General features: G+C 38.6%; 1 protein-coding gene across 1 annotated transcript in view; it reads left to right on the top strand.

The window, feature by feature from the left end:
- The window catches only part of CABIN1 (calcineurin binding protein 1), a 105,003-nt gene extending 91,647 nt beyond the window's left edge, over window positions 1-13,356 (top strand). Inside the window, exons 35-37 of the mRNA XM_071763301.1 lie at window positions 9,306-9,470; window positions 11,277-11,503; window positions 11,988-13,356. Of these exons, the coding sequence (XP_071619402.1) occupies window positions 9,306-9,470; window positions 11,277-11,503; window positions 11,988-12,131 (536 nt within the window). The 3' untranslated portion in view covers window positions 12,132-13,356. The remainder of the gene's footprint in view (window positions 1-9,305; window positions 9,471-11,276; window positions 11,504-11,987) is intronic.
- The last annotated feature ends 1,216 nt before the right edge of the window (window positions 13,357-14,572 follow it).

Here is a 14,572-nt window from a genome sequence, read left to right as displayed (position 1 = left end):
TGCCTTCCATTAGCTCTGTTTCTATAAGAACTCCTCCCATTTTTAATCTGTTTTCTTCATCTTTTTTGTCTCGTGACCTCCTCCAGTTTCTAGTTGTTCATGTGAAAGTATTATCTGCTGTCATCTTCTGTGACTTCACCCAGAAAAAGGAATGGTTTTCCAAGCAATGTTGCCACTAATTTCTTACATAAATATTGTAGTGAGATTCTGTGAAGTGCATGAGTAACTGGTACAGAGTACAGCGTGATGAGGTCCAGCAGCAGAGGGATGATAGTGGTAGTTTTAGCATGAGTGCTTCCTACATTTAGGCATAAATGTACATGGAACTGTTAATCTTTGTGGCTCAGCATAAAATTTTTTTCTGGGGAAGCTAAAATAGGACAAGATAAACCCTCTCCAGCCTGTCATACTGTTCAGTATTACACTGTTCTAAATTGCTAAAATATCTTGGCATTTTCTTCTTCTTCATTGTCCTCACTCTAGTAATCATTCTTAGAGGGTACAAAAAGGATAGAATTCACATTTGAGTTTTATACCAAAAGAAGGTTTTTATACTTGGAATTATTTAATGTTATGTGTTTTGCTAAAGCCAGCTACTTACCAAACTGGAATATAAAATCAGAGTAGAAGATTAACACTCCCCTCTCCCCCTTTATTTTTTGTACACTTAAGGGCTAAACATTTTGAAATAAAAACAAACATTGTCATATAGCTGTTATGATATAAACTGTCCAAACTTAGAAATTCAGAGCTAAGGAAGACAACTCTTTCTGTAGAATCATAGAATCCTTCAGGTTGGAAAAGACCCTTGGGATCACTGAGTCCAGCCATCATCCCTACTCTACAAAGTTCTCCTCAAAACCATATTCCCCAACACCACATCTAAACAACTCTTAAACACATCCAGGCATGGTGACTCAACCACCTCCCTGGAGAGCCTGTACCAGTGTCTGACCACTCTTCTTTGAAAAATTTTTTCCTAATGTCCAGTCTAAACCTACCCTGTTGCAGCTTGAATCCATGCCCTCTTCTTCTATCACTAATGACCTGTGAGAAGAGACCAGCACCAACCTTCTTCAGTATCCTCTGCAATATCCTGTAGTGTGCAGGGAAGTTGCTCTCCCTAAGCCAGGTGAATTCCCTGCTGTAATTTCAGATGTCTTTTACTTAGGCACAGGGCAAGTAGAAGTGTAAATGTATTTCAACTTGTAGAACTTTCAGAAGCATAAGTGAGGACAGTTGTGTGGAAGGGTAAGTAGCACTATTGTAAGAGCAATGAGATTAAATTGTTTAAAGTGTGTGTAAGCAGCAGCAGATTTCCTACAAGTCAAGTGCTCAAAATAAGGAGAGTTTTGAAGTGAGAAGTCTTAATAATTCAGTAATAATGTTCAGCCTATTGGCTTTTAACTAGCTGTTAGAACCAGAAGAGTACTTCTAGGTGTAAAGAACATCTTTCCCAGAAGTCTTAGGGAAGGCTTGGTTTATTTTAACAACAGATACATTACCTTAAGTTGATACCAAGTTCTCAGAAGGTTGAGGCAACTTAATGTTGGCTTCTGAGTTTGCTTGTTTTAAATTTGTAAAGGCAAAACATTGATTTAAAGAGCCTGTAATTCAGAGTACTGAAAGCTTTTCTGCTTACACAAAATGCCCAAAGCATTTGGCCCTGTTGGCCATGCCCTATTTTAACTATGGATTTCAGTTCAAACTTTCAGGTACTTTAAATTACTGGAAATAGTAATGTTCAATCCTCTTAGTTGCAGTCAGAATCTTACCATGTTTTCTCTGCTGAATTCAGAATAGTGCTTTAGAGAACATTGTTGTTCTCAACAGATAGCTCAAAAAAGCTGAAACATGGAAAATGTTAGGCTGGCCAAGGGCCATGTGAGCCCTCTTCATTTTGCAGGTGCCTGGCATGAGGTTTCACTCTTACATGCACATGCTCTCTGTTTTGTCTCTCTTGTATTCACCTTACTGCCATTACTTTCTCCTTCATTTCCTGTGTTGCCTTACCCTGGTTTTCAGCAGCTGTTTTCCTCAGTTCCCAAGGCTGATTTCCTCCAGGGATTTAATAACTCATCTTTGAAAACTTGAACCCCCCACACCTTTTGTACCACCCTGGGGCAGAAGCTCCTGTCCCCCTGGTAGTCACTGCAGAGTCACTAAGAGCAATCAGTCAGGCTGCCTTCTGCTAGCTCTGCATTTGTTCTCTCTGATCTGCTGCTGCTTCAGCCTCCCTGGCATTGATATTTTCACTTCCCCTTGTCTGATCCTTGCTTTTCATGCAGCTTTTTATTTTTCACAATGGGTGCACTCTGAAAACAACTTCACTGCTGAATGTCAGCAGGAGGGTTCCTGTTTATGAATGACTTCTTAATTCCCTTTTGTCTACTGCTCAGACAGTACCAGTCAGTCATGTCTTTTCGTCTTCCTTTTGGAAGTACACTAATTTGCTTTGCTATCACAACAAATTCATTCCAGAAGAGTTTTTCAGTACACTTAATGTCTGTTTCTAATCTTTACCCTTCAGATTTCTGAAGTTTGATTTATTCAACCCAGTGCTGTGCAGAAAAGCCTTTGAAATCAAAACTTCTACCATTTTTATGTACCCATGATATCAGTAAGAAAACAGGACAAGTGCAGCAGCTTCCCAGGTACATGGCCAGCTGTTTAGTCCAGACTGGGCAGTTTTGTGGTCCCAGAGGCTCTCTAGCCCCATGTGTGCTTAAACCTCTCTGAAAATCCTGAAGAGTCACTGCCTATGGATATATTACATGAGTGGAACACATCTTCTGGGGACCTTGTGTAAAAAAAAAAAAAAGATATGTAAAAAAACAAGGTGATGATGCTGTATAGTTACAGGATGTTTCAGTTGCACCAGTTTTAGATTACTGCCAGCAGCATAAAATGTACATGTACTCTTGCCCAAATGAAGACTGAAAAGAGTCTGCAGTTGTAAGCTTGCTGCACAGGTGTTGCATTACTTAAAAAGTTCTTAGAAAATTAAGGGGTGTCAGTGTATTCTTTCAAGGCATTTTTTTCTAACAGCTGCTTTTGTTAATTTGCATTGTGCTTAGCTGGCTGTCAGGCCAAAGAAGGATGAAATACTGACAGAGGAGGCAAGTTGTATGGCTTCCAGAGCAATAGATCTCAAATGAGTGACTATTACTATCCATGGGTGCTACTGTGTGGTGCTCTCCAAATGATGGGCCCTTGCTGAGCCAGATATTAAGACAGAAATATCAATTAACTGTGGTTTTATAATGCCATTTGAAAGGTCATGTGATTGAATGTCAAACTTTTGTCTTTTTTATCTAGGTCCATACATCTTTCTTTTTTTAATTGAAGTTTTGGGTTGTGTTGTTTTGAAAAGAGAGACAAAGTTAGTATCGAACTCCAAGGCTTTTCTTTACCAATATGTGTGCCAGCTTTTGCCACCTCTAGGAGCAGCAGGGAATGTTTTTGGACATGGGAACTCACTCTCTTTGCTGTTAGACAGGCCCCAGTGTGACAATTATAGGGACCTGGTAGCTTGGCAATTCATATGGGCCAGGTACTATTTCCAGGGAGCACTTTCAGAGCAGCCACCTTTTAGAAGTTTTACTCACATTAATGTTGTTCTCTGACAGCTGACCTCAACATTAGGAAGCAGTTTGGGATATATCTCATGTAATTGTACAGCAGACTTTCTGTTCAGGACCTTAGCAATAAAAATAGCAGGATGCCATGCTATTAGACTGCATACTTCTGTTCACCAGACTGCTTGAATTTATTTCATTTCAAGGGGCAACAGAACTTGTGTTCTGCAGCTTTTTGCCTCCAGAACTCCTCTGACGCTTGTTTTTTAACACATGGCTTTGTGTGTCAGCTTTGAATGTAATTTCCTGAATTTGGCATTTCAAGTCAAATACTTATTTCTACGGCTATGAATTTGCTAGTGGGTTTTTTTAGAAATAAATTTTGTGGCAGGATATTTGGAATTAATTTAGAGCAAGAGAACGTGTAAGGGAAATGGTACTGAGTAAACCTACCCCATCCCATGCTGGCTGAGGTGGTCTCACTGCCTGCTGTGGTGCAGCAATGTCATGGCAAATGCATTTTGAGGGCTGATGCCCCTGCTATTCCTGTAGGTCAGCATCCTTATCAAGCTGTGTCCAGCTGAACCAACCTGTGTTCCAGTGGAGTCTTTCCATTGACTTGGTAGCACAGTGTATGAGGAAAATCTGAGCTCCTTCAAGTTCAAGCTTTCCATGGCATTTGCAACTGCTAGATGGGGAAAAAAGCTGTATTAATTTCCTAGCAGTCCGGAGAGTGAGGCAGATGGAATACAGAAAATTAATTTTTTTTTTTTTTACGTGAACACTATTCTTTGGAAATGTGGCAAGGTATTTACTCCACTCTGTCACGGAGCAAAGGATCAGCCTCATTTCCATCTCTTATGAAAAAAATAGAATGATGATGTCTACCTTGTGTGGTAAATAAGTAGCAGTCAGTTCTATGAACAATTGCAATGAGCCATTGAAATACCAAGTAAACCAGTTGTTACTGGAACCAGTAAAACAAGTATGTCCTAGAGTCTGCAGGCACACTGCATTCAATCCTTGCTCTCCTGAGGTTGTTGGAAGGCAAGGTTGTACAGGTTTGCTAAATCATGGTAATATATTTTTGGGCTTTTTGTCTTGACAACACAGAACTGCTGGGGAAGGTGTTTTGCAGAGGGATGAAGGCAAGTAGTGCAAGTGCTTTACTTGAGCCCTTGAAGCTGTTGTCTGTTCATTTCTCTGAAGTATTTGCTTTTGAAACTGTGTTAGTTTTCTGTCCTGGAGTTCAAACCTCAGCTCCTTCCTTTCTCCTATAATGAAATAATGCTTTGTGCATGCACTGTAAGTTGCTTGTATCCTTTAATGTATCTGTGCTATAATACTTCAAACTGCTTCCACCAGAAACTGGAAAACATTTTTTCCAGGTGCTGCTCATGTTTTCTGGGCTTGTCTTTCAGTTGTCATGTAATAGGTTTAGTGCATGGCTAAAAGATCTTTTTAAATTCCAGATAAAATGTTTTATAACACTGTAATGTTAATTTCTCTTCTACCTGGCAGCATGACAAAAGCAAATTATTATGTGTACAGTATAGTGCCAGAGAGACCACAGCAGCTCTTTACTCATTACAGTACCACTGTTTTTAAACTTTTTCCACGTCTGCAAATTGCTAAGTGAATATTTTTGACCATGTTATTTTTCATTTTCTGCATATCAGAATAGCAAAGTAAATTGTCTCAGTATAAGAACACCCACAGGAGTTGTATAAGCTATATGTTTGGAGTGTGGGAATATATGTATATAGTGCCTTCTCTGTATAAAGAGAGACTGAGGGAGAGAATATTAACTGTGATGAAGTCATGAACCCAGGCGCCCGCTATAGGCATCTGCAAACACTGGTTACCCTGGCAACAAGTGGAAAGAGGTTGGAGAGGAAAGCTGGAGTAGGTTGTTGCATTGAATTGTTTTCAGCTTGTTTCTTCCTCACTAAAGCAGGGAGATGTTGAAAGGTATGATGTCCCTCTTTCTATGTGTATGCTGTTTTATATGTGTTAGACAGTTGTTGGGGAAGGGAAGGCTGAAAAAAAAAAATGCTTGTAATTCAGTTTGATTCGAGATGAACTTTTCAACACAAATAATATGTGTTGCAAATCTGTGCTTTCTCTGGGTGTTTAATTTTTGTGTGTTGTGTTGTGTTGTGGGAGTACTGAATGGGTCTCCAGAGTACAGTACCTGTCCCATCTTCAGCCTAGAGACAAGTGACTGTTGCATGTTATGTCTTCAGAAGCTAGTTTTATTTTAAACTAGCTAATGTTTGAAAATGTGCCAGGACAGTAAAGGTACTGAGCATTATGAGAAGATTTGTTTGCTGATATTAAATCAGAGCTTCTGAACACCTTCTGAATGTGCTGTACTTATATTCTCATGCTCTTGCACTTGTGCAGAATATTGTGGCTCATGAGTTAGTGGAGTCTTTACCTCCCTGGGGAAAGTTTTTATTAGAAAAACTAGGACATTATGTTCAGGGCTATAACAGCATCTTCCACAAGAAAAATATCAAGAATACTCTCTTCAGAAATCTGTTTTAGATAAATAATAGGAATTCTAACAGTGTGTTTCTTCTTGATTATCCTTCTCACTCTTCTCCTCTATAATGAAAAAAGATACAATATGTATCCGTGCACTATGATAAGAGTAGAAATAATAGAAATTGTATATATACACCTGAAAGAACTACTTCACATCGTTTTCACTATTTTTTTTTTTTTTTTTTTTTAATTTTCATTAGCTTTATTTTTAACTTTGAAATAATGCTACTCAAGTGACTGATAGGAAAAAAAAATGTACAGTTCTAAAAGAATAAAGTGTATGACCCAGTCAAAGACTAAAATTCAGTCACTGTGTATTTAACACCTCTGACAGTAAGGGATTAACAGACAGTGGTTCTTGATTTCTCATGTACTAAGACATGAGAAAGACACAGCCTAACAGAATATTAACAAATGTTGTTTCCAAAAGGGCAGCAATAAATACACACTTGGTGTGCCAGACTCCTGCCTTTTCATTGCCATTCACTTCTCTATGAAAAAGGACTGACACAATTTTATTCAAACCAAATCTAATTTTACTGCACTATAAAACTTGATCTTCAAAACTAACATAAATATGATACAGAAGATGGAGATGTTTACGAGTATGCTGATTGCTCATAAAAGAACACAGACTGATAACAGTCTCATAGCATCTTCCTAGAAATAGGCTGCTTAAAAGAGCTTTTGTCAGTGGGGCATAATTTAGTTAAAATAAAGCACATTAAATCAGCTTAAGCAGTGATATATCTTATAATTAAACAAAGATTATAATCACCATAAGCAGTAGAGTTTTGTCATTAAACAGTATTGCAAATCAGAGCTCTTCTGAATGGTGAGCTAATAAGTCCCCAATGTAATTTAGCAGTTGAGAACATACAAAACTGTTTTCAGTTAGTGGTATAGTTGAGACTGTAGGATTTGCAGCTTATTTGTTTATCGTATTGTATCTGCTAAATTAATAGGTTTGTATTTTTAGTTAATAAGGGGATAAGAAAGATTCTGGGAGTACTTACCCTCGATACTTAAGACTGAGTTTGGAGTGTTGAATTAAGTTAAAAAGGAAGTGGTTTCTTAGCTGTCTTGTAGGGTCATCTTCTGAAATAACCATTTTCTTCCTCAGATGTTGATACAGTGTTTCTTTCTATCTTTTGATCAAGTGTCTTGTGGCCATTTCTATGTGGGAGTCTTCTGGTTCGACTACAGTTTATCCTCAGACACCAGCACTGTGATGGGATGTGTGTGTCTTGGCTTCAGGCCACTTTGGGGCTGATTCTTCTGCATGGAGCCTCTTGTACTGTTCCAGCATGTGGTTAAATCAAATGTGTATCTGGTGTAAAGGGCAGGCAAATACACAAAATGATCCTTCAGCTATCCTCTGCTGCTCCATCAGGGAAATAATGAATTTTCCTACACAAGATTCTTGTAGGTTAAGTCCTTCTGTGTTGTTTTTAACCTGGTTTGGTCTATTAATGCAATAAATGTATAGGTGCAACTATTCTGTTCCTACTTTTAATGCTGTATTTTGAGGTATCTGTAGAGAAATGTGCAAGTAAGTGCTGAGAATGAGAACTGCAGGCTTCTGCATTAGACCTTTCCATTTCATGCTTGGTAGTGAGTGGAACATCACAGAACAGAAGCTGCCTGTGATCTGTGCTGTAGTGTGTCACCTTTCCTTTTTGGGAACTATTGGAGAAATCTCTACAAGCAAACTTACTTATCCTAAGACTTACATTTGCTTTCACTTACAAGTTTAGATGATAGGTTATTTTCTTTACCAATGAAAAGTAGTGGATGAAAAGAACGTAGAGGCTCCTTTGGTAAACTTTTTTTTTTGGTACAAATTATTCAAGAATGCTAGAAAATCAGATTAGTGACAAAAGTTGTGCCTTTCAAACTGTATTAATCTGACTTTTACCAAGCTTTTAAGCTGAAATATTGTCTTAAGCATTTTTTTGCAAAGGGAAGTCTCATACAGGAGAATATTTCCATGGTAAATTCCAAGGTCTTATCTACATTGTTGAAGATGGAGAAGTGTTTTCAACACGTGAGGGGGTGGAAGTATTTTTCCAGTGAGGAAAAGTTGAAATATATATTCCTTCTTAAGACATCGTCCTGTCAAAATCCCAAATTAATTTAGAGCATGAACATTAAAAAAATTCTAGAGCAAGATTAGAATGTGAAAATATATTGCATCTGCTGGCTTGTGATGGCTGCCTGTCACACCTTATCCTGTGTAAATATAAGATGATTCAAATTAGACTAAGCAGGCCTTTGTTTTTGAAGGATGTCTTCATTTTTATTAGAGTCCAAGAGCTTGTTTGTGTGTCCATAGCCTGGGAGGGTTAGGCTACTGTTTCAGCCTACCCATCCCACAAAGAGCATCAGTAGCTCCTAGCAGTTCAGTTAAAATTGCTCCTGTGATCTATAATATGCAGATCAGTGTGTAAGAAAACTGGTGTAATACAGCATTAATCTAAAAACATTAATATGTACAGCTGGTACATATTAAAGAGATTGTACATTTGAAATAATGTACAGAGAGACATCCTGAGTTTGAAACATCCCAAGTTCTGGAATAGCAGAAGGTGGGAATTTTAAGACTAATGTATTTATAGAGGGACAGCAGACCCATCACTGATAAGAGAACATTTAGTTTAACTTGATACTGGTTTCATGAAAAGCAGATTTGGCCTTGTAACTGGATGTTCACAGTAATAAATCTTACCAGTAAGCTTCACTTCAGTGTAACATGGATGTGCAGTTGCAGACCAGAGAGGAGCCACAGGCCACAGCTGGCTCATCATTAAGAGTGATGGATTTTGCTCTGCATGCAGCAGGTGCTGCAACCTTCAACATCTCCAGAGGAGAGCTGTGTGTTTTTCTTGCAGATGTGCAGAGATAACAAATACCATAGGCAAGATTTTTTTTAATTCGCCTCTGAAATGACACTTACTTCTTTTTAAGAAGTAAATTGATGGCATCAAGTATAAAAAAGTTGGTATTGCCACCTTAGCTTGCCAATAGTTAATTTCACTCAATCATGTTAAGAATTTAAAAATAGAGAAAAGGTTAAAAAAAAAATTCTTCCAGTTGGTTAGACAGCAAAAGGGCATTGAGGCTTAGGAGAGGGATCACAATGTCTCTTAATCTGTGAATTATTTTTCATTAATAAAGAGGAAGAAGAGCTTGAAGTGCCTTTGGAGGGGCTTGGATTTCAGCAACAGGAGTCACGACTTTGTCAGCAGATGAAAATGGCTACTGTTGCACCAGCGCCAGAGCCTGTTTGCTGGCAAGTGGAATCAGTGACCAGCACAAATTCAGGACATGTTTCTACTCAAGGTAGGAGCTTTCTGTGCTTCAAAGAATTCTGAAAGTGGGTGGTTAGCTGCAGATGAGTCTGTAGGGATTGCTGATTGGGTCGTTGAGATGCATATTCCTCGGTTTCTCTGTGTGCCTTCCAGTCAAGTATTCCAGAGCTTAGAGCCATTCCTGGCAATGTCTCAGCTTCCTGGGAAGTGTCTTGTTGTCCCAAATGGTTATTCTTTTTGGTGCATGACTCACATGCTAAATATCATGACAGCAAGGCCAATTAAATAACTTCTCAGTACCAGACTTACTTACCATGCTATATAGTTTGTGCATCCTTTGAATAAGAGTTTTTTCTTTAAATTGAAATCTTACGTGAGGCACATTGGCAATACTTTGGATTACACTATTGGAATATTTAGCAGAAGGAAACATTTTTCACAAAACCTGACTCACTCAGTCCGAGTAAACGTAAAACCCAGCATTACAGCAGTTAATGCTTTCTATTCCTCCTCTGCCCCTTTCCCAAGAGAAGTAGGAGTTGGTGTTTTAATTGAAAACAGGTAAAGCTTGGTATTTCAGTCAGGCACAATCTAGATATTCTTGCCTGGGGTATCTCATTTTTCTTCACAAGTGAAAGGCAGATTATCCTGTGTCTGATTACTGCAACATTTCTGGTACTCTGCTCTGAAATGAGTGGCTGCCCATGGAGATGGTCACTGACCTTGATGGAAAGCTGTGCCTCATCTGTTGCAGCAGCTCTTACATTCTTGTGTGCAGTCGAGAGCATACAATTCAATTTTACATCCCTTAGCAGTTCATTCTATCCCTGGTTGTTTTCAGGATAGCATCAGGAAGCTGGCATTTTATTTTGCTGTGTTTTAAGTGGCCATCTCAGTTCCAGAAATCTGGAAGAGATGGATTTTACTAGATATAATCTGAAAAAATTTATATGAACAAATGTTGTCATTATCAGTCTGAGGTGTAGACTCTGGGGTTTTCTTCCATGTCACTTTAAAAAAAATAGGTTTTGTTCCATGTGAAGCAGCTTTATTAGTAAGAAATCAAAAAAACTCTTTTAAAAAATCTGTTTTTAATGTAATAGCATTGTCTTCTACTGGTTATTGTTGTGAATGTGTTATTTTGTACTGTAATAATGCCTAAGGAAGAGCCAGATTCCTCTTTTATTCCATGAGATGAGCCCTGTGTGAGCAGGTTCATGTTGTAGACCACAAGCTGAGAGGCTTGGGAAGTATGTGGAAATTATGCTAAGCAGTGTTTCAGGCAGTGGTGTGAGCACACCAAGGAGGCTTTTATGGCAGGATTTGAAGAGAGTAATGGGTAAATTTTAGTGGGTATTGCCATATATTTTTCTTAAATTGTTGAGGAGTTGCTATCTCAATGATTAAAGAGGCAGTGCTGTGGTGGAGGAAATTAAGACTCATAAGTAAAGTGAAGTAGCTTTATTTTGTTGCATTACAGAATGGAGATGCAGTTAGAGAATGAAAAGATAAAAATGGTTGCACCTGAAACAACATGTGGGAAAATGGTGTTTGGAGCAGCCACCTCATTAGATGTAGGTGTTTCAGTGCTACACTGCCACTTGTCATGCTTGGTCAGACTGAGTTTCTGCTGTCCAGTAAGATTTTTCAATTATTTCTGGTTTCCAGTTGACATTATAGAATCTTGAGGTACTTTCTTCTGTTTCTGAGCCTTAATTAAAGCAAGGCTTGAAGAGAGGCCTTTTGAGCCAGCCATATGCCTAATAATGAACTGTTGCCTCTTCTTTGACATCCTAAGTAGCTTTCTAACATGTTTTTCTTACTGTTTTCTGTTCAGCCTCCAGTTCCAAGCCTGAACTCAGCTCCAGTTCACAGACTTTGGGAACTCAGCAGAACAAGACAGATGGCACCCGAGTTAAAACTCGCATTCTGCCCAACATGCCAAAGCTTTTCATACCTTCATCTGTCACCAAATTTCCACCTGAGATCACTGTCACTCCACCCACTCCCACCCTCCTTTCTCCAAAGGGCAGCATTTCAGAAGAGACCAAGCAAAAATTAAAGGTAATAAAAGAGAAACAGTAATTTTTAGATTATTGTTTTTATCTTAATTCTCCCCTCAATAAAATAACTTGTATGGAAGGAGCAATGGTTCCTGCCCCCAGTTCATAACCAGAGATAAAATAAGTAGTAGAAGAAAGTGCTAGATGTTACCAGCAGGAGCCAGTTCTAAAGGACTCTTGAAATATTGACCATGGGTAAAATCATCACTATTCTAGTCCTTACTCCTTTTCTGAGGCAATTAGGATTACAAAAATGGGTGAAGGAGCTAGTGCAACCTTTGCAATTTTTAGGTTAGTGGAAGCTTCCAGAGTATTACAGTTGGGGAAGCCTGTTACACTGTTTCACATTAGGATGCCATATCTTTTCTAGAAGTAAGACCTGTTGAATGTGAAGGAATAGCAACCAGTTGGCTTTTATCCCTTGTGATCATGGGTTTATCCTGACTATTTAGCAATATATTCTCTCTCTCTCTTTTTGGGATCAGTCTGCTATTTTGTCTGCTCAGTCTGCAGCGAATGTAAAGAAGGAGAGCCTTTGTCAGCCAGCTTTGGAAATCTTAGAGACCTCAAGCCAGGAGTCCTCATTGGAAAGTGATACTGATGAAGATGATGACTACATGGACATATGAATGAATTCTGGCCATTATCAACACCAACCATTTAACCATTCTTCTTGTTGCCAACATCTCTGGTAGTTAAAACATCTTCGGTGGCATTAATCTCCATTTAATCTGCATCACTGTGTTCTTCACGTTCATTTATCACCACTACCACTTGTATTGCCTTCAAAATCTTCTCCATCCTCCTCATCATGGTGCTTGACAGGAAGAATGATCCTTTACCTGGCAGTTCATTGATTTGGACCATGCCATCACCTTCAGTAAACACAAAGGATGTTCAGAACTGCAGTTCGTGTTTCTCTGCCGTTGCTGCTGCTTCAAACCAGAGCCTTGGGAGTCACTCCAGTAGCTCTTTTCTACAGCATTTTCTCCCTTTTGGTTGTCTTTTTTGCCTTCTCCCCACTGGTTAAATTTTTCACCCAATGATTCAACAACCTCCTGTCTGTCTAACCGTGCCATGGTTAGTACAACAGCTCCTCTTAAAGTGAAGAATTGGCTGAGCTGGTGGATGTTTTAATTGCATCAGGAAAGTCTGTGGCTTTGTTGTGGGGCAGGAGGGGTGAAGTGGGAGCCTGTCAGCAACTTGGCATTGCCAGGTGCTTTGTTGGAATTTGTCTCACTGACAACAGGCAAAGAACCAGACAGACAGAGGTTGGCCTCCTGTTTGTGCTCATTTCACACCTATGTATGAGGTCCAGCAAAAATAATCCACTGGAATGTTGGCTTGGAAAACTGATCTTTCCAGAACTCTCTTACCATTCTTTCTCTTCTAATGCCTTGGACAAGCATTTGGAATTGGGGGCTAGGTGATATTTTTATGGTGGTATTGAAAAAAAAATTGAAAGATATCAATACCATTTCAGTAATGTCTGTTTTTTACAGAATGACACGAAAAGGTGTTTTTTATCTATCTGCAGAAGGACTGCTTACAGTTATTTATATGAGAAAATAATGGTAACAAAGATGCTTTTTTTTTTTTCTACTAAATGTTAACTTTGTAAAATAATTCAAACCATGCAAAAAAAAAAAAACCCACACACTATATATACACACACACACGTGCACCCACACACATATATATATGTGTATGTACATATATATATATGAAAACAGAAAATGCCTACAGCTTGTAATGTTGGATTTCTTTGTGTTTAGGGGAGTTGGTTTTCTGTAAAATGCAGAGCTTTGTATAAACTTTGGGGTTTTTTTTCTAATAAAGTTGAAATGTACTGTTGTCTGTTTGTCTGAGAGGGCATGGTGTGATGGTTCTAGAAAAAGTACTACTCCTCCCTTCTTATTTCCTCGACAAGAATGTAGTGGAGGAAGAGGGGTGGGGGAAAGCCTCTTCCTTTTCTGAAAACTGCCAGAGCTCTGCAGATGGGTTTGATTTTGTGTGACCCAGAACCCAGGTCAGCCAGTGCTGCCAGGATTGCCTGCAGCAGGTTCACTTTCCCACTGAGGCATGATCTGAATTCTTTTTCACCCATCTGAGTATCTTTGAATGCTGATGAACAACCTAAGGGGTAAGACAACACGTGGTGAAGAGGATCACATAGAATATTTAATTGTACAAATTAGCATCTAATTGCTGTTACAGAGATTGCTCTTCTTCACTGCAAGAATGGTGACTGGATGCTGGATAAAAAGCATGATCAGCAGCCTTTTTATTGCAAGTTTGCTCTCATTCTAGGCTCTTTGTTTTGAAGAAAATGTAATTTGTAGACAAGTGAGCATGTCCATCCTGGGCATGTTAGCTGTTTGAATAACTTACACACTTACTGCAAGTGATAGGTGAGCTGGATGCAACTTGTGTGGAAAATATCAGGTAACTGGATGGTGAAAGCAAATGGGTATTTTCAGTAGTAATATGTTTTAAGTGTTTTAAGTTATTATAAAAACAGTGTATAGTGTATTAGTAGTCATTGGTTGGTAACAGGCTAAGGCAGCTTCAGGTATTCAGGTGTGATCTTTGTTTTTTAGAAGATAGCACAAGAAAAAAGAAATCAGTTGCTTATGAGAAACAGAACACAACTCAGTTGTGTTGTTCTAAACAGGACTCTTTCACCCAAATACAATAAGCTATGTAGGCATTTTGGCTAATTAATATTCTTAAATACAGCTGACTTTAAGATCACATTTAAATTCTTAGGTCTTTGCTTCTAGCGTGAGTTTGATCTCTGAAGACAGAACATTTGATTTTCTTAATTGAATTTGTATTCCTTGGCATTAGGCATTTTGCTTTTCTTTTTTTCTTTTCTCCAGACCTTACTAAAATGCCTGATCTTGAATGTTTGTTTGGCTTTTAGTCCTGCTGTTTTTGAGAAGAATTTAATCTTATGCTGGTTAAGGAAAGCTGGAACAGTAAGTGAAACTGTTCCTGTCAGCTAAAAGAGAAGCTGAACTTTGCTGCTCTGCTCTAAACTCAATTTTAATCTTCAAACAGCACAACT

Source organism: Heliangelus exortis, chromosome 19, assembly GCF_036169615.1.
Source record: "Heliangelus exortis chromosome 19, bHelExo1.hap1, whole genome shotgun sequence".
NCBI lineage: Eukaryota > Metazoa > Chordata > Aves > Apodiformes > Trochilidae > Heliangelus > Heliangelus exortis.
The sequence above is the reverse complement of the archived record's forward strand: the minus strand, read 5'-3'. Positions and strand labels throughout refer to the sequence as shown.